The following is an 18,127-nucleotide window of genomic DNA, read 5'->3' as shown; positions in this document are numbered from 1 at the left end:
CCTTCCCAAAGTACTAAGGCCACACGTTGCCTCCCCCAAGCCCCATGTTCTCCAGGCTAAAGAGCTCCAAGACATCTCATGTCTGCTGCCACATGGCTTCCTGTCCCTTTATGGTCCATAGCACACTTCTGAGTGTTTCTTCCAGGCTCAGGCAGGGAGAGGTTTTCCCCTAGACTCACACCCACACAGCACCCACAAACCAGTCCCTCATACACAGGCCTCACATTCTAGACCAGTGTTGGCAACTGTATTGCAAGATGCCTCCACCCCAGTGCATCAGGAGTGACTGCCGGGGGCTGTTCAGAGGATCTGAGCTTTGGCCTGGGGTCAGGGGGCCGGGAGGACGGCGTGATCTTGATTGGTGATGTCTGTCAGACAATTAAGACTTGATTAGTGATGTCTGCCACAGGCATGGCAGTGGGAGGGGCAGCATGGTGCCCGGTCTCCTCCCCACACTCCCTCTTCAGGGTCTGGGGAGAGCCCATTCTAAATCCCAGGCCCTGTGTCAGCTTCCAGCCTCCCAGCTTGCCAGCCACTGGGAGAGACAGAGCTGTGGCTGGAGCCCATGCCTCCCTGCTCTGCCACTGACCCCCTTTAGAGATGCAGCCCTGAGCTCTGTGCCTGCTGTAAAAGTTGGGTTTGACCCTCCCCCCCACTCTCCCCTTCCCCATCCCATCCTTCTGCTGGCCCCCCTCCCCACCCCCAGTCCCAGGTCCCCCTCCTGGTCTCCGAGCTGGGGCTTTCCATATTGTCCCTGTAACAGCCCGCCCTGGCAACCGCGGACATGATGCCACGAACTTCCCAGTGACCCCGAGTGCCCTGCAGCTGGTAGCCCAGCCCAGCCTGAGCAAGGCCTTGGGCTTGTTCCTCTCTAGACCCACCCACCCACCCACATGCTTGGCTCCAGCTTCCTGGCAGAGGCAAATGGCTGGTCTGAGGTTGACAAAAATAAATACTGCGGGACTCAGGGTCTCACGGGGCAGCCGTGTGGCTCCAGTCCAGGGGCATCCCAGGCCTCCGGGTCCCATCCGGTCCCCTAGCAGGAGAACCTGGGGCCTTCAAGGTAAGAAGGGCCCGGCCTCTGGCACCCGCTCCCCTCCCTCCCCCAGTCTCGTCCATTCCCACTCCTTGTCACCCCCCACCCCCGTGAGAATCAGTGGGAGGCAGGGCAGGTCCCAGAGGAACATCTGGCTGGGGCAGGTTCAAGGGCGGGTGGTGAGCCTCATCCCTAAGGGCTTTCCCAAAAGGTGCCAAGGAGCCCCGAATCCGCTGCTGCCCACCCCGGGGATGGAAAAGAAGAGCGGGCAGTCTCTAGCACTGCCCAGGCTGGTAGCTGTCTGCAAGGTTGTCTGCAGCCATTCCGAGGCGTGAAGACTAGAGCCCAGCCCCAGTCAGGCTCCACCCCCCCCCACCCCGGCCCAGGGATCTGAGATCTAACTGGGCCGGTCCACATACAGCCCAGGACAGGTGCTGGTGGCTGTGGTTTGGCTGCTGAGGCGGGGGGGACTTCCCCTAGGCAGCTCACCAGGCAGGAGCCAGAGCAGACCCCCCCCCACACTGTTGGTCACACCCACACCCTGGACTGCAAGCCAGCTCCCTGCTCCAGAGCCCCTGCCTCTTGGAAGAGGGAAGCCATCCAAAGGGTTTGGAGGCCCTCTTGTCCTTCCATGCCTAAGGGGCCCAGACTGGACAACCCAAACCAGCCGAGGCCCCAGCACCCCCATCTCCCAGAAGCCCCCTCCTCCCTTCCCCCCATGGGTCCTAGGTCGAAAGTCTATTTTGAAAATTGTAAATGTTCCTTGCGGTAGATAGCAGAGCTAATTTATCATGTTTATTTCCTGTGAGCCCCCCCTTTTTATAGTCTATATCAAGAGGAGTTTTTGTAATATAAAACAGGACACCCACACTGATGGTTTTGCACTGGTTTTTGTGACTGTTTCTTACAAAAAGAAGAAGGAACGAAGAATAAATAGTGACTGTGAAGAAAGGTGGTCTTGCTTGGCGGGGCGGGAGGGAGACGGGGGCTGAGGTGGGAGCTTGGCCAGAGGGTGCTGGGCTCCAGGGACAAGGGTGGAGGGTGGTGGTGGTGGGGGGGGGGGTCGTCCCAAACCTTCAGGATGGAGAGCTGGGCCCACCCTGGGTCTTCTTCAGATGTGTGGGTCCTCCTCCCCATCACCCCTGCCTCCGTCCCAGCAATGGCTCCTTGCCTTAATGTGCCCCCGCCATGTCCCCAGACCACATGGCTGTTTGCCAGGCTCCCTCCCCCTGGGCCTAGCTCCGATGTCCGAGCCAGCAGCACGGAATGTCAAGCTAGCGCCATCCTGGCAGGCCCTCCTGACCACGCAAGGGGCAAGGCCACGTTGGGGGGTGAGGCCGCTCGGCCAGCCCAGCCCCAGCAGCTGCCTCGGCGGCTAAGCCCGAGCTTTCCCGAGCTCTCCACTTCCGCCGGCCACCACGTCCCCTGGGCACGAGGACAAACCACCCATCACCCGACGGAGGAGGCACCAGGCCTTAAAAGGCCTGCGTCAGTAGGACAGGACTGTGGCCCCGGGGGGCGGTGGGCGCCCCGCCCGGCCAGGGCTCGTGAGCCAACAGCTGGATTCTGGGCAGAGGCCCACACTGCAGCGGCAGGAGACAGAGGTGAGGAAAGAGCCCAGCCTCTCCTTAGCCACCAGGTTCCCGTCTGCTCCCCGACCCACGGGGCCTCTCCCCTCGGCTGTGGGACAGAAGCAGTCGCGCTGCTCTGCTGGGGACCAGCTGCACGGCTGCAGGGACAGCTGGGCCCGGCGCCGACAGGGCAAGGTTCCCGGGCAGAGCTGCAGCCAGCAGCGGCCAGAGCTGGGCCGCCCCTGCCGACCACCCACCTCGCCCCACCGAACACACTCGATTCCAAGACGAGAAGCAAGTGCGGGGCCCGGGCTGCCTTTCTCCACACCTGTCCCCAGAACAAGAGGGCCACCACGCCTGGGGCACACGCTTGTGTCCCAGAGGGAAGGGGAGGATGCGGAGTGACAGACAACGGGGGGCACACGGGCTGGGGAGGGCGCGGCAGGACGGGGGGGGGGCTTCAGCTCTGAGGGAGCCGCTTGTCAACCTCCTCCAGGGCACTCGGGGCGGGGAAGGTGCACGAGGCCTGCTGAGATGTATCTATTTATTTCCCGTGCTGACTTGGAAGGGCACCCAGCCGTAGCCCGCCGGGTCTCAGGGCAGCACCCTGGGGAGAGGGTGAGGGTAGGTGAAGGGGCTGAGCCAAGCGGACGGCAGAACCTGAAGGACATACCAGGGGACCAGGAAAGGCCGCTGCTTCTCTTTCTTCCTCATCTCCAAACCCCATCACTCACGGGAGCCTCTCCACAGGGTTCGCTCTGTGCCCACTGCCAGGGCCGGCCTGGGGGGCGAGGCTGCTGGTGGCCTCTGGACCCAGGCCAGTTGAGGGGAGGAGGCTCCTGGGAGCCTCCAGGGGCTGGGCTGGAGGCAGAACAGCCTAGAGCAAGGCCCTAGGACAGAGCCCGTGGTGGCGGGGCTTGGGCTGGGGACGGGTTCTGGCTACAGGTGGCCCGCCTCACAGAGAGGCTGAAGAGGGAGGTACCAGCTCAATGACAGCCATCCCTGCCCGTCAGCCCCGCAGCTGGGCTGTGCGAAGGGCAGGGATGTGCACTGATGGGGCCGACGGCAGCTCCCACAGGTGGCGAGGGCCCACGCCGAGGAGTACGGGCCCAGGGTCAAGCTGTCAGATTTCCCAGGCATACACAGAAGCCACGTTCCGCTGTGTGGGCACTAGGTCGGGTGGGGGTGTGGGGAGGACAGGGAAGCAGGGCACGCCTCTCTCAAACGAAAGAAGGGCCTCCTGGCAGAAGGGGCAGGAGCCTCGCCTCAGCCCAATACCCCATTACTCAAGCTCTTCAGTCAGTGTCTATCCAGGGGCTCCGGAGGCCAAGAGCAAGAAAAGGAGGCGGTGCTGTGTGGGGCGAAGGGCAGAGGGTGTTGAGGCTCTGTCCCTCCCCAAACCTGAGAGTCCAGGAGATCACAGCATTTGGGGGTGCCCAGGAGGAAAGGAAGGCGAGCGGGGTCCTTCCTGCCTTCCAGGAGCCAGAGGGAAACTGAGGTGTCTCGGGGCCTCCCTGGCCCAGCGAGTGGCTAGACTTTCTTGGGTTTTCGGCCGACCTGGTAATAGTAGTAAACGCTGATGGCGACAAAAAGGAGGCGGCTGGCCAGAAGCAGCAGGATCCCCAGGGACATGAAGCCCGTCTCAGCCAGCGTGGCAGTGACCACTGCGGGAGAAAGAGCGGGAGGAGACAGAGGGCAGACGAGGGCCGCGCCTCAGCCCCCAACACAGGCTGACCTGCTGCGCCGGGGGCTGCTGCCGGCTGCTGGACCTCGCAGACGTGTCTGATCTGATGTCCCCCATGGGGCAGGTACGGGGGTGAGGGCAAGCGTGTGGACCGCACTGGGTGTGCGCCGTCATACCTGCGCCGGGTCAGGGGAGGCTGCAGGTGCACGTGCGTGTGGGAGGCCGTGGACGTGCATTACGTATATTCAAGAAGGTACACGTATGTCAGGTGCGTGAGCACAGGTGCGCAGACATACAGGTAGACACGGCCGCATGAGCCCCTCCCCCTCAGATTTTCATCCCTTCCTGGAGGCCAAGTGGCAGGAGCTGGAGAGCCAGGGGCCAAGCTGCCCTGCCCGCACCCCCCACCCCATCAGCCTCCCTGTCTCGCTGCCCACCGCAGGACTCACCCAAGAACTGGACCCCAAAGTAACAGGCTTCAGTGAGCAGAGTCCATCGGATGATAACCTTCTCGGCCGTGTAGAGAGCGTTCCACATGATCAGGGAGATGCCTGGGGCGGGGGAAAAAGGGCAGATTGGGATCAGGCAGTTTGATCCACCCACCCCCTTGGGGCCGGGGCAGGATCCCAGACTTCTACATCCCCCACCCCCACTCACACTCCCCACATTAAAACTCATCCATCATCCGACTTAACCCCATAACCCTAGGTCTCCCGCTGCCTGGGCGAAGGGCTTTGAAGGCACCCCAGTCGCCACCAGCCTCCGCCCCTCCCCCGGTACCAGTGCAGACCCCTGAGGGATGGCTATTAGTGCCATCGGCACGAGGTTGGGGAGACTGCGTGTACAGAAGCACGGAGGCCTGCTGAAACAGCGGGGCTGGGCATCATGAGATGTGGCTGGGGTCCGGGGCCCACTGTGGGATCTGGGGGAGGCAGGTCACAGACCACCCCAAAAGCCAGGTGGAGGGGCTGGGCCTTTATTCTGCAGGCAAAAGGGAGCCATAGAATGTTTGGGTGAAGAGGAGGGACACTACCTGTACTAGGCTTTAAAAGCTGTACCTCAGCTTCCTACCAGGAACTGTGTGTGACTCAAATCAGAGAGGAAACGGGGCGGTTCAAATGAGAGGCCCAAGGGTGGGAGGGGTTTTCCAGACACTGGGTTGATTTTGCCTCCTCCTCTAAGTGGCGAGGTCCTGGAGGGCAGGGCCTGAGCCTCATTCATCCCTGCACCCCAATGACCAGGGGGGTGCACTACACAGTAAGCACTCGGTAAGCCTTCGCCCCAGGCGACGGCAAAGACGCCGCCCTGTCCCCTGGGTGTATCCCAGCAGTGGCCACAAGATGGCAGCACACACCTAGCAGAGACAGACTCCTCAGCTGAAGGGGGTAGGCGGGGTGCTGGGAAGGGGAGCCCCTGCACCAAGAAAGGCTTCCCCAAGCTCCTCTCAGTCTCTGTTGGGCCGTAGCTGCCCCTTATGTCTGCCCTGGCAATACTCACTGAGAAGCGCACCGCCATAGAGGCGGATGGGGGTCTTGCTGGTCACCTGGGCTCCATCAAAGACGGCATCATAGAGCTGGTCAGGGAAGGCGAGGGCCTGCGGGCATGGGTAGGCAGTTCAGGGTAAAGTGGGAGGGGGTTGCTGCTGAAACACCCCCTGGACATCTTCCTTCTTCCCCACCCCCCGCCCCGAAGCCGGGCTGAGGTGCCTGGGGCAGTCCAGTGTCAGAGCCGTGGCTGTCCCTCACTCCCCTGTGTCAGGACAGAAGGCTCTAGATTCCCAGGGGCAAGGAGTCAGGAACATGGACCATGGGATCCAGGATGCTCCAGAGCAGGCAGGGTTCAGGCTGGGACCGTGGAGGGAGCTAGAGAGCCCTGACAGGTAGAGCGATGCGGGGAGAGGCAGCCCCAGGGCAGGGGAGGAGCCCCCAGGAGAGGCCCGGAGGAGGGACATAGGGAGCCAGACCCAGGGCCAGGTCCTGGGGGGGGGGGGGGGGGGGGGCTCACCATGATGGCAATGCCAGAGAAGAGCACAGCAGAAGCAAACTGCCAAACCCTGGGAGCGTGTGGAGAGAAAAGTCACAGCCAGGCCCCCTCGCTGCCACATCCAGGCCCCAGGGGACCCTCCCTTCTCCAGCCAAGTGGTCCAGGGATGGCTGGTTTTAGGGGGAGGGAATGTGATGGGATGAAGTCACAGGCACAGGGACATGGGGGCAAAGGTGACGAGGCAGGACCTCACGCAGCACCTGCCCATAACCCGGCACCCACCAAAACTCACGCTCAATGCTCACCTCAGCCCCAAAGGCTCCCGAACAGCAAACTTGATTTCATTGCCCAAGACCTGGCTGATCTGTGGACAAAGAGGGGTCAGGTGCACGCCCAGCCCACTCACTCCCCTCCCTGAGCCCCTGGCATGCCCAGGGACCCACCTGGGTTCTTCTGCTTAGCCCAAGGGTCCCCCAGGCTGGGAAGGTCACACTGAGGTCACCCCCCTCTGCCTCTTCTTGACACCAGAGCTTACGGGAAGCTGAAAATATGGTGAGTAAGATTAAAGCTCAGGGGTCTGCTAGACACAAGCTTAAAGCCTGGCTGTGCCACTTACCGGCTTGACCTTGACTTCTCTGAGCCTCAGTTTCCTTATCGATAAAATGGGTTCATAACTATGTCCCAGGACAAGCAGGATTAAATCATAAAGCAATTGGCGCAATAATGGGCACATAATAAGCACGAAATTCAGTCTAATGATCTGTCTTGTCTTCATTTTTGTTATTATTCCCCTGACATCTCCATTAAGTGCCAAGAAAAAAAAAAAAAAAAAAAAGGAGCTACGCCCCAGGGCTCCCACAGCTCCCCAGGCCGTGGGCTGCTCTTCCCCCAAATGGCAGGCCAGACCTGCCTCCCCAGATGGGTGTTCAGAGGCGGACCCCTGGGTGTGGCCAGCTTCAGGCCCGTCTGCCCACCTTGGAGCGGTGTACCTCCCCGTCGTCGTCCTCCCCGCCCACGCCGAGGATCTTGCGGGTCTTCAGGCGGCTCACGAGGTCCGTCTGGCTGTGCTTCTTCATGAGAGGTGGGGGCTGCTTGGCCGCCATCTTGTCCTGGAGCCCGGTGCCTACAGAAGGGCTGAGGGGAGACCCCAGCCGCAGCCACAGGTCCTGACCAGCTCCCAGACTCAGGGGCAGCCAGACCTGACCCCGGGGCCTGGTGAGACCTCCCTGTCAGCCTGGGGCAGCATCTGGAATACCGACAAGAAATCTGGGGGGGCTCAGACTTAGTACTTGGCTCCTTAACCACCTGGCTGTTTGATGAAAGGGTCTCTCCCCTTCCTGGCCTCCGCTCCCTCATCTATAAAATGGATGGGGGAGGATGTCCCTAAAGCTCCTCCAGCTGTGTGAGCCCATCTGGCCTCCACGGACATGGCGCACCCTGGGTAATCAGGCTGGTTGGCGCCTTACAGATGGCCCTGGAGCAGTGTGTGGGCCCGGGAAAGGCATTTGGACCCAGGTGGAGACCACATTCAAAGGTTCCTGGGAGGTGGGGGCAAACAGGAGTCCAGGCCAGTCGTGCCAGAAGAGGGAGCATGTGCCCAAATCCTGGGGTCCAGGTGCCGCACTGAACTTTTGCCCAGATAATCTCTCTGTCCAGCAAGCCCTCCCTCCCTGTCTCGAAGACAACCTCCTTCAAATCTGCCAGGACTGAAAGAAGGGGAGGGGGGTGGCCCCGGGACCCAGGGGATCCAGAGGAAGGATGGCCAGGAGAGCCTTCTGGCCAGGGACACCCACCCCATGTCTGCTCACGGTCCTCCACAGCCCCCACTCCCCAGCCACCCCCCCAGCTCCACCTCGGGCCGGGTCTTGGGCACCTACTTTGTGCCAGGCACTGGGCTGGGAGACACAGAGATGAGGTGACCGCTGGTCTCGCCTTCAATCAGCACAAAACCTATGCAAAGGAGACAAAAGTGTCGACTCCAGTGAGGCAAAGGCTTCCAAGAGTTGGCCCAGGGGTGGCCCTGGGCCCCTCTAGTCACAGCCCCCCCATCCCTGGCACACAATGGGAACGATTTACACCCATTCTACAGATGAGAAAACCAAGGTCAGCAAAGTTCAACAGAGACAGAGTTGAGTAACTCCAGGACCCCCCACCCAACAGCACCGCATGCCATATTCCAGCATCTCATTCCATAGAGGCCCACAGACATCCGTTGGTCAGTCTCAGGGGTCTCCGGTGAGTGATGTCCAGCCCCCAGGCCTTAGTTCCTCATCTACGAAATGGGGGTCGCTATGCGGTCCCCTCCCCCCCACCCCCGGGGGCACGGAGGTGGTCGGGGTTGGCGATGACAACCGAAGACCGTTTGATGGGGGGAGGGTGGCCAGCCCCACTGGAGAAGGCAGGGTTTAACCACGCTGCTCCCCCGGGCGGCCGGGCACTGTCCCCACACCTCAGCACCTGCCACCACTTCTCGAGACGCCAGAGTGAGGTGATAATCAGCCTGGTGTCCCTCCCGCCGCCCGGGGGCCCTCCACGAGAGCTGCCAGCCACAGCTGGGAACCGCGGGGGCCGCCTCCCTCGCCGGGCCTCAGCCAAGGAAGCACCGGGGAGCCTGGTCCTCACCCTCCTTCCTCTTCTGGCCTCCCCTCTGGCCTTTCATTTTTTAATTGACATACTGCAGAACCGACATTCTTTGTTGTTGCAGCTACACGACTTTTAGCACACCTATAATTGCAGAGAACGACCACCTGCGAATCGGGACACCTGCCCTGGCCCTCCCCTGCCCTCCCACCTCGCCCCTGGCAGCCACTGATCTCTGGGCCGTCACTCTAGCTTGGTATTGTTTTTTCAAACACGTTCTATAGACAGACTCATATAGCCGAACACCACTTGAGACTGGCTTCTTTCATTCCGCGTAAGGCTAAAATGCCTCCGAGACTCGTTCGGGCTGCTGGGCGCTTCCCGTCTGGTCCTCTTTAGGGCCGGGTAATATCCCATGGGGGAAGATGCACCAGTTAGTTTACCCCGCCACTCACTGAAGGCCGTCTGGGTTGTTTCCAGAGTTTGACAGTTGCGCACAGGTCTCTGTCCTGTGGCGTAAGGTGGCACTCGGGTCAAGCCTGCCAGGCCCCAGGCTGTCTCAGTGACCCCCTGCTCAGAGCATCAGCTGCCTTCCTCTGCCCGAAGAGCCCTCCCCACCAACACGCACACAAGGCTCCCCTCTGCACCGCAGGCCCGAACCTGCAAAGCAAGGGCTGTGGGTTGGGATAGTGCCAGCCTCCTGGGACGGGGTACAGCAAGGGGACGGCAGTGGCCTGGGCTCCACTGGACACCAGCATGACTCTTAGGGGGACAAGCTTCATCCACAGGCACCGCCATCAGGTACTTGGGCTGGAGGGACCCACTGTGGTCTCCCCCGCCCTGAGCCCAGCCGCCAGCAGGGAGCTCACCACCCCCAAAGGGCCCTAAGGCCTCCTGGGGAGAGTGAAATCAGGGAGTAGGGTCCCCAACACCTGCCTTGACACAGCTAACTACTCTTGAGCACTGAGTTCTGTCTCTTCTTCCCCCACAGCACGGGGCCCCGCCTGGGGAGTGCAGGTAGACAGCTGCAGTACCCCATGCACCTGCCAGACCCCCCCATGCCTCCCCCAAGGCAAGGCACGGCACATACATGGACTCCTCAGACCTGCCCTCGAACTTTCTTCCCCTTCCCACTCCACAGGTGTTTTTCAGCCCGGCCTCATTTTAACCTAGGTGAGGACAGAGCGCACCTCCCTCCGCTCCACTCCCTGCACCGCCGCTGAGCCGGGGGTGCGTTCGGATCCTGGGTCTGCTCTCTCACCAGCCGCAGGGCTTCAGGCAGCTCCATGCAGCTCTCCCAGCCTCAGGGTCTGCCCTGTGAAATGGGGTTAGTAAGAACACTCCCTCTGTGCGAGTGCGGGAGGCTCAGGACAGGGAACATGCGCAGGGCCTGGGGCCAAGTGCCCTGCCTGTCCACACTCCTACTTCCCGTTCTTCATGCGGCCATTGAGCCATGCACAATGGAAACAGCCGGCCTGATAGGGCTGTTGCTTCCTTTCCAGAGCCAGCTGCCCTCCGAAGGGCCCCCAGGGCTCCCCCTTACCTCTGTGCCAGGCTGCCCGAGGCTAAGGGCCGGGCAGGTGGAGGAGAACCTGCCACGCAAGGAGCTGGGACAAGGCAGCCTGCAGCCCCCTAGAGCCCGAGTTCATGACCCTCTACATTCTGCACCTGGCGGGCCTCTCCGACCTCGATTCCCAATAAAGCCAGGTGGTTCCCAGTTCTGAACCACTGCCCAGCCAGGAAGGTCCTCCTTGAGCCCTGCTCCTTCCCACCTCCACCCTCCTTATTCTTCAGGGCCGCACAGCCCCTCCTCAGGGGCCTTCCCAGGACACATCCCCTTCCTCTGTCGCCTGGACTCCCGTGGGTCTCAGCGTGGGTGGCCACAGGAGGCCACTGCCAGCCCATACTCCTGGTCCCGTCACGGGCACTTGGGCTCCCGGAGACCCCGTGATCTGAAGGCAGGGCTGCTGCCTGGTCCGAGAATCTCCCCGCTGCACCTCTGCACACAGTGGGTGCTCGGTCGGCACGGGCCAGTGAGGGGCAGCCAGGCCACGGGAAGCAGGCCTCCCTAACCCCATCCAGAACACCCGGGGTCACACTCAGACGGGGCAGGGCCCAAGGGGAGGCTCGGCTCCAAACACACACTGGACGAGGCAGAAAGCTTTCTGCCTGAAGCCCGGAGAGGGCCAATGAGCCAGTGGCTGGCGAGTGCAGGAAAGGAGCTGTGCAGTCAGGCAGGGCTGGCTTCGAATCAGACCTCTCCCACGGGCCGGTGGCCTCGGACCAGTGGGTCTAGGGTGCTGAAGACATAGGAGAGTGGGTACAGATGCTCTTGGCGAAGGGTCTGGCCCATGCAGTGCCCAGGAAATGGTGGGGGTCAGGACTAGGGGAGACAGTGTGGTGAGGCCTCTCGATGCCCCCCTCCTCAGAAAGCTGTGGCCATCGCTAGAAGACCAGCACCCCGGGACAGGGCTCTCTGTAGGCCTGGGACACTTCCTGGCACGTGAGGAGCTCACCAAATATCTGTCACCAAGTCGTGAGTTGGGGAAGGGGTTGCTCCCCCCACCTGACCACTGGCCAAGATCTGACTCCCTGCAACACAGCCCCCCCCACACCCCTGCCCGCCCCTCCCATCAAGTGCAGGGACACCTGAGGGCAGGAAGAACATCCCCAAAGAGCTCCCAGTGGCAGCAAGACAGAGGGGGTCATGACTAGACAGAGGCCGGGAACAGAGAGGCTTATCAGGGGTGCAGGTGTCAGGGGAGAATGGGGGCGGTGCATATACTTAGCGATTAGGCAAGCTTGGTCTCAAACCTCAACTCTTTCTCTTGTCTGTGACCTCAAGAAAGTTCCTAACCACTCTGAGCTTCCATTTCTTCCCTGGTGGAACCACGGTACTATTTTTTAGCTCACGGGGTTGTGATGAGACACTGAGCAAAGGCAATCAGGGTGCCCGGCACCTGCCGCAGGCTCCATACAGGACAGCCATTAACGGCATTGCTTATGGGGGGGCTGCCAAGGCCCTGTCCTGGCGGCAGGTCAGGTGGGGCTGGGGCGTCATTCCCATGCTGGTCCTAAAGGACCTCTCCGCACCCCCCCCCTGCAGCCTTCCCAGGAAGCCTGGTTTCCATAGAAACAGTCGGACTGCAGAGCTGTCCCCGGCATGGAGACTGTGCCCATGAGGGCTGGCTTAGAAACCTGACCAGCAGTGGGGGTGGGGGGGAGGCGCAGAGGAAGGGGGCCTGGGGCCCAGCACACCCACCAGCTGCTGGGCCTCCCGGTGATGCAGGGGGGAGTCACTGTGACACTGAACATCACAGCCAAGAACCACTTCCTTTTCAAACAAGACCCTTTGCTGGAGGGACAGTGCCCCCCGTCCCTCCCCATCTGGTAGGAACTGCCCCTGAGAGCATCCACCCCAGGGCTGGAGGCAGAGGACAAATACTTCTAGGCCAGGAATTCTTGGCAGCCCCCAAACAACCCGATGAGAATGGCTATACTGTCACCCCCATTCTACAGACGAGGAAACTAAGGCCTGAGGGACTTATTCAAGCTTCTCAGGGTTAAGTGGCAGAGCTGAAATCGGGAGCAAGTTAACTACACTATAAATGGATATCCTGAGAGGAGCTGGTATGTGTGTGTGTGCGGGCCTGGGGTGCTGTTTGGTGAACCTGACCTCTAGCAAGAGCTAAGCCGTAAGCCATCTTCCTCCTCACATCGCCTCTTGAAAGCCCCTGGCAGGTTGCCAATATCTGAACTCCTTCCTTCCTGGGGTCTAGCCTCTCTTGGGTTAAGGCCTTGTGACTCCAGCGGGACCAGGGAAGGGCTACAGGGAGACCCATTGTTCTCTTATCACACTGGTGCAAAATAGCTGGAAACAGGGTGTGGGACCGGGCAGCGCCAGGAGAGGGGGCAGTGACAGAGGGCGCCTCCGGGCGGGCGGTCAGAGAGAAGGGGAGGCAAGGAGAGAGGGCCAGCAAGGAGGCCAGGGAGGCTAGAAGGTCCAGAGCCCCCCTGCCCCATCATCCACCCCGTGGTCCCTTCCTGGGGTGGCCCGTCAGCTCCTTGGCTGAGAGGCCCCCCAAAGACCCCCAATCCAGAACCCCCCAGCCTGAGCCCTCAGGCAGAGTGAATCTCACTTCTCGAGGGCTGTGCTGGAGAGGCGTGGGCGTGAACGGACCCACGTTCATTCCTGGCTTGAGCCTTGGGACCCATTAGCCATGCAGACCCTCCATTCCTGCGCTGTAAATGGGGGTCAAGATGCCTGACTTACCAGGTGGGTGGCAGAATTACAGCGAAACCAGGAAGTCACAGGACACAAAGGGGGCTTCCTGATGCCTGACTGACATCATGACTGACGTCATCTCCATGGCTTCCCGGGTGCAGGTTTGGTCATGTGGGTCTCGGGGCGAAGGCACCAAGCCAAGGCAAGGCTGCGGCAGCAGAGCCTCCTGGAGGTGCGTCCCTCGAGAGCATAGTCATTCTAAAGGCCGAGCCTGCCTGAGTCAGCCTTGCCTCTCGAGTAGATGAGTAGACGGGGAGCCGGTCCCGCATCATCCATCACCCGCCTCCCCGCCGGGCTCAGGGTGGATGCGAGCGGCGGGACGACAGGTAGAGCTGGAGCGGGGCAAGAGGGGGCACAATGCGAAGGCCGCTGGAGGGACAGACCTAGTCCCGGACTCAAGGAAGGGATTCCGCGTCCCATTTCCAAGAACCTCCAGGAACATGGGAGCTGGCATGGGGCCCAGAGGGGACACAGGACAGCTGAGGTCCCCAGAGATTCTGTCTGCCACCGCAGCGAAACCAGGGCCCGACTTTGGGACTCGGGCACCTCATCTAAGGAAAACTGGGAGTGTGGTCTCTGTCATGTTCCCGATGTGGCTTCTAAATCCACTCGCCGGCAGGACACGAGGCCCTAGCTCCAGCTGCCGGGCTGCCGCTGGGGACACACAGAATTTATCTGCTAGTTCTCTTTCTTTTGAAGGTGCCTGATCTCCAGAATGGCAGAGGGAAGCCCAAACGTTCATCACAAACATCTCCAGAGCTTCGGGGACCAAAAATAAACATTCCCTGCACCCTGGAAAGGCTGGGAGAGCAGAGCAGAGGAGGGGACATCCCTGGGCCTCACCCCCCTGGGTCTGAGGCTGCTGTGCAAGGGGAATTCAGCCCCCTGACGGCCAGCCGTCACCACTAAGATGTCACTGGGAGGGTCGTCTGTGTCCCTGCTGACACAGAAGGTGAGCGCAAGGGGAATTTCTGTCCTTTTCAATGGGGAATGGGCTTGCCCCCCTCCCCACCAGCCCAGTGACCACGTCAGGGCCCTCAAAGGCAGCTGGTGCTTCCAGGGGCCAGGGCTCTGGTGAGGGGCAGCGGACACATGCCATTCCCCTCACCGCCCCTCCCACCTCTCTCCAAACCTCCGAAACGGGAGAACAAGAGGGGAGCAGGTGAACTTCCCTGCAGGGATGCTCCACCATTTTAAGCCAACTTTTCCAGAAGCAGGAGGTGATCTGCCTTCTGGGTGGGTTGGGGGAGGCAGGCAAAAGGGTCCCTGTACTTTTCCCAGGATGCTATGGGCCAGAACAACAGTCCAGGACTGACCATCTCCCCCCAGGGTCTGGGGCTCTGGCTCAGGGTCAAAGGAGTAGATCAGGACTCAAAATGCCTGTGCTTAAATCCTGGTTCTACCATTTATTAGCTGCATGGCCTTGGGCCAGTGACACCATCTCTCTGGGCCTCGGTTTCATCTGTGAAATGGGTGTAATAAGGACACCTACAACCCACTGATGAGAAGATGCACAAAAACACCTAGAACCGTACCCGTTTTATAATGAATGCTCAGTAATAACGTCGCTGCTGTTATTCTCGGGCTAGGAGACTCAGCTTCTTTGCCTCCGTTTCCCCCTTGACCATACCAGCTTCAGTCCCCTTCAAGGAGCTACACGTGGATACAAAATGGGGTGTTTACAAGGGGTGGCCTTAAGAAGGAAATGGGAAGGGAACAAGGGTCACGCTGGGTCAGGAGGAAGATGCTGCCCTGAGGCGCTCACAACGGCTGACAACGGGGGGCAGGGATACAGAACACCTTGAGGTACTAAGCCTGGGTGGCTCCCCTCCACGTTTCCGGCACTTGGCCAGGCCTGACCCTGGCAGGGACGCAAACCAGTGTTGCCAGTGAGTAGCCGAGATGCAGGGTGAAGTGAAAATAGTATGGACCAGGAGGCAGAACATCAGGCAGTCCGCCCTGCCGTTGCGGCTCCTGCATGTCCTGTGCTGACTTCCAGGTCATCTCTGAGCATCACTTCCCTCATCTGTGAAAAGGACACCCTTCATCCCTTTTCAGTCAGCTTTGCCTCCTATCTGCCCCACCCCCTCACTCCACTGGAACCACAGTGGTTCCTTACGGTTCCTCAAATATGGCGGACATATTTCAGCCCCAGGGCCTTTGCACAGGCCATTCTCTGCAGGATCTTTATTTCCCCAAGCTATCCCCACAGTTCACTCTTTCAGAGCCTTGGCTCAAGAGTCACCTCCTCAGGAAGGCCACCTTATTTAAAATGGCAACCCCACCCCATTAAAATGGCAAAACCACCCCAGCCTCAACATGCCTAACACTCAACTTCCCCCCCACCTCCCAATACACTATATACTTTATTTTATTATTTGTGCCTCCACCATTTACGTGTCAGCTCCATGAGGGAAAGAATCTTTGTTTTGTTCTCAGCTGTCTCCCAGTGCCCCGAACTGTCTGGCACTTGGTTCACTAAATCACCTTTGGTATAGGGTCCACAATTTGTTCAATCAAAGGAAAGAAGAGTCTAGAACTATGTATATCAGGGGTCACTGCTAATTTCATTGCTCTCCTACCCTCACACAGTGAGGGGCAGGCCCTTTGGGGGGGGGTGGCTAGCAGAAGATTTGGGGGGGAGGGGAGGCAGCAGAGTACAGAGTTGGAGAAGCTACAGCAGGAGCCTGGGGGCAGGGATCCAGCAGGTGTTGACAGCCAGACATGGGTGAAGGCCTTTGGGCCCCAGCCCTGCACTCCAAATTTGGAAGAACTGATTAAACCCACAACATGTGGGCAGAAAAAGAGAAGCCAGGGCAGCTTGCTCCTGGCTAATGGAGCCAGAGGGGACCTCAGGGACCAGATGGCCCATTTTATAGATGGCACAACAGAGACCTGGAGAATACACAGTGCCTTATTTCCTAACAACCCAACAAGAAAAACTTTCCCTCCTCCTGGGCTGAGCGTGGGGCTGGTGTGAGGCTTTGGCTAAGGAATGGACAGTGTCCCCTCCTGGCGCTCCACCAGCTCTTCCCACCCCACCCCACTCTGTGTCCCTGGGCTCTTTGGGCTGCAGAGGGTCGTGGGCCCCTCTACACCGGCCACCAGAGGTGTAGGTCCAAGAGGCCGCACAGTTGGGGTGCCATCCCCGCGGCCCTGATGCCTTCTCCCCGCAGGACGGCCCCACCAGGAAAAGTTTGTCTGAAGGAAATGAACCAGGAAGCGCGGGGCGGTGGTGGGGAGCCCCGAGGTTCCGGCCTCCGCGCGCTCCAGCCGCCCCCCCCCCCCCCCCCCCCCCTTGCTCCAAAGAAGAAACCCGTTCCCCTGGGGCCGCGAGGGGGAGGCGGGAGCCCGGCACTGGGTGGGGCAGGGAGGGCGGAGCGAGGGGAGGCAACGCAAGCGCCCGACCCTGACCCGCGCGCCGGGGTTGCGCGCGGGGTTCTGGCGGTTCCTCGATAGACCCCCCCACCCACCCCGGGGTGGGTGCGAGTATTTTGCCCCTGGCAGGGAGCCCCAGCCCTCCGAGAGCCAGGCCAATGGCCCCACACTGCCACCTTCCCGCTGAGCGCGCGACTTAGATGAGTCTGGGGGGCGTCCGTCTCCACCTGTGCTTCCCGGACCCTCCCACCCAACAACTGGGGCTTAGGCGTGGCTACGGTTTCTGCCTCCTCCCCCCCCCCCCCCCCCCCCCCCCCCCCTCCCCCCCCCGAGACCCAGGTCTCTCCCAGTCTGGCTTCCTCCTTCTCCACTGTGTCCTTCCTCTCTTAGCTCCAGGCACTCACCCACTTTCTGAGACCCGGGCCTGAGAGCTGGGGACCCCAGGTGGAGAGCTCCGGGCGGCTGGGCGCACCCACGGCCCGCCGAACCAGTAGGTCGGGCCAGCGGGAACTCCGCCACCGCGGTCCGCGGCCCTGCGGGGGCGAAGACAGAAGGAGGGGCACTCGCAAGTTTGTGCCGCGCACTCCTCGGACCGGGGAACAATGGCGATGGGGGGGAGGGGACAGAGAACCGAGCGCGGGGACAACAGTCAGACCCCAGGGAGACAGAAACTGCTGTTGGCTCTTTCTCTCTAGCTCCGAAGCAGAGGGGGAGGCAGGGGGGGAAATAAACAGTCCAACGGGGAGGAGACAGCGGAGGCAGAAAGCCGGGGGAGAGAGGGAAACCAAAGCAGCGGGAAGGGCGGCGAGTGGAGAGCGCCAAAGGAGGTGACCGAAGGGGCTGCGGGACTGCGCCTTGGGGGGGGGGAGGGGACCCGTGGAGTCCCAGCATTATCCGCCGGGGCCAAGAGGTCCTGGGGCGTCCAGCTTGCGCGCACGGGGTCCCCAGGTCCGCCGCGGTCTCCGCGGCGGCAGAAGCCCCGCGGGGCTGGGCTGCGCTGCGCAGGCACCGGCCGGCGGCGGGAGGGGAGCGTGCGAGGCTCCGAGGCGGCGGCGGGGAACAGAACTTACGTTCCTAGCGCATGCTGGCGCCGGCGCTGCGCGGAGCTGGCGAGCCAGGGGACGCTCGGGCCCTCGGGAGCCTCACATCGCGCCGCCCGCGCGGGGCAGGGCAGGGCAGGGCCGGGCCGGGCGGGACTGCGCGCGGCGTCCTGCGCGCCCGGGGTTTACCCGAGTCTGGCGGCCCGCGCTGGTCCCTCCTCTCAGTCCCGCGCGCAAGCCAATGGCGCGCCGTCCCCTCCCACGCGCCGGCTGCCTCGCCCCCGAGGGTGGCCGCCGGGCGGGAGGGGGAGAGGGGTTGGGGCCACTGGGCTCCGGGGCTCCCTGGCTGAGGCTCTCTCAGGGACTGCCTGTGGGGGGCGCGCTCACGCCCCGGGAAAAGGCGCTGGAGAATCGAAGCCGAGGGCCCGCGCGCCGCCCAGGAAGACTCTTGGCAAGTTCTGAAGACTGCGCCCCTTTCCTGAGACTCTCAACACCCCCATAGGTTGGCAAGCCACACTGTCTTAAATATCCTCGGGGTATCCCCTGGGGCCTAGGCCAGTGTCTAAAATG

At 61.5% G+C, this 18,127-nt stretch overlaps 1 protein-coding gene across 6 annotated transcripts; it reads right to left on the bottom strand.

Moving 5' to 3' along the window:
• Window positions 1-1,907: 1,907 nt before the first annotated feature.
• On the bottom strand, window positions 1,908-17,759 carry TP53I11 (tumor protein p53 inducible protein 11). Of its 6 annotated transcripts, XM_073904721.1 has the most exons (11): window positions 17,588-17,759; window positions 16,922-17,050; window positions 14,675-14,792; window positions 13,128-13,471; window positions 8,152-8,224; window positions 7,249-7,408; window positions 6,580-6,638; window positions 6,296-6,344; window positions 5,789-5,885; window positions 4,741-4,842; window positions 1,908-4,271 (listed from the first exon to the last, which is right to left on the bottom strand). In XM_073904721.1, the coding sequence occupies exons 6-11, from the start codon at window positions 7,375-7,377 to the stop codon at window positions 4,138-4,140; spliced, it is 570 nt and encodes a 189-aa protein (XP_073760822.1). In that variant the 5' UTR covers window positions 7,378-7,408; window positions 8,152-8,224; window positions 13,128-13,471; window positions 14,675-14,792; window positions 16,922-17,050; window positions 17,588-17,759; the 3' UTR covers window positions 1,908-4,137. The 6 variants fall into 6 exon arrangements, with proteins under 6 accessions (XP_073760822.1, XP_073760825.1, XP_073760823.1 ...); XM_073904724.1 differs by lacking the exon at window positions 13,128-13,471; XM_073904722.1 differs by lacking the exon at window positions 16,922-17,050.
• Window positions 17,760-18,127: the final 368 nt, after the last annotated feature.

This window comes from Callorhinus ursinus, unplaced genomic scaffold (genome assembly GCF_003265705.2).
Source record: "Callorhinus ursinus isolate GAN/ISIS: 27379988/994484 unplaced genomic scaffold, GSC_fseal_2.0 scaffold21, whole genome shotgun sequence".
NCBI classification, from domain to species: domain Eukaryota; kingdom Metazoa; phylum Chordata; class Mammalia; order Carnivora; family Otariidae; genus Callorhinus; species Callorhinus ursinus.
The sequence above is the reverse complement of the archived record's forward strand: the minus strand, read 5'-3'. Positions and strand labels throughout refer to the sequence as shown.

What these genes read in the sequence shown, in the direction of transcription:
- TP53I11 (XM_073904721.1), bottom strand. Translation starts at nt 7,377, where the DNA reads ATGGCGGCCAAGCAGCCCCCACCTCTCATGAAGAAGCACAGCCAGACG. An exon ending in GGGAGGTACACCGCTCCAAG is followed by an intron (nt 6,639 to 7,248) that starts GTGGGCAGACGG and finishes CTTTGTCCACAG; the next exon opens with ATCAGCCAGGTCTTGGGCAA. An exon ending in CTATGGCGGTGCGCTTCTCA is followed by an intron (nt 4,843 to 5,788) that starts GTGAGTATTGCC and finishes CCCCCGCCCCAG; the next exon opens with GCATCTCCCTGATCATGTGG.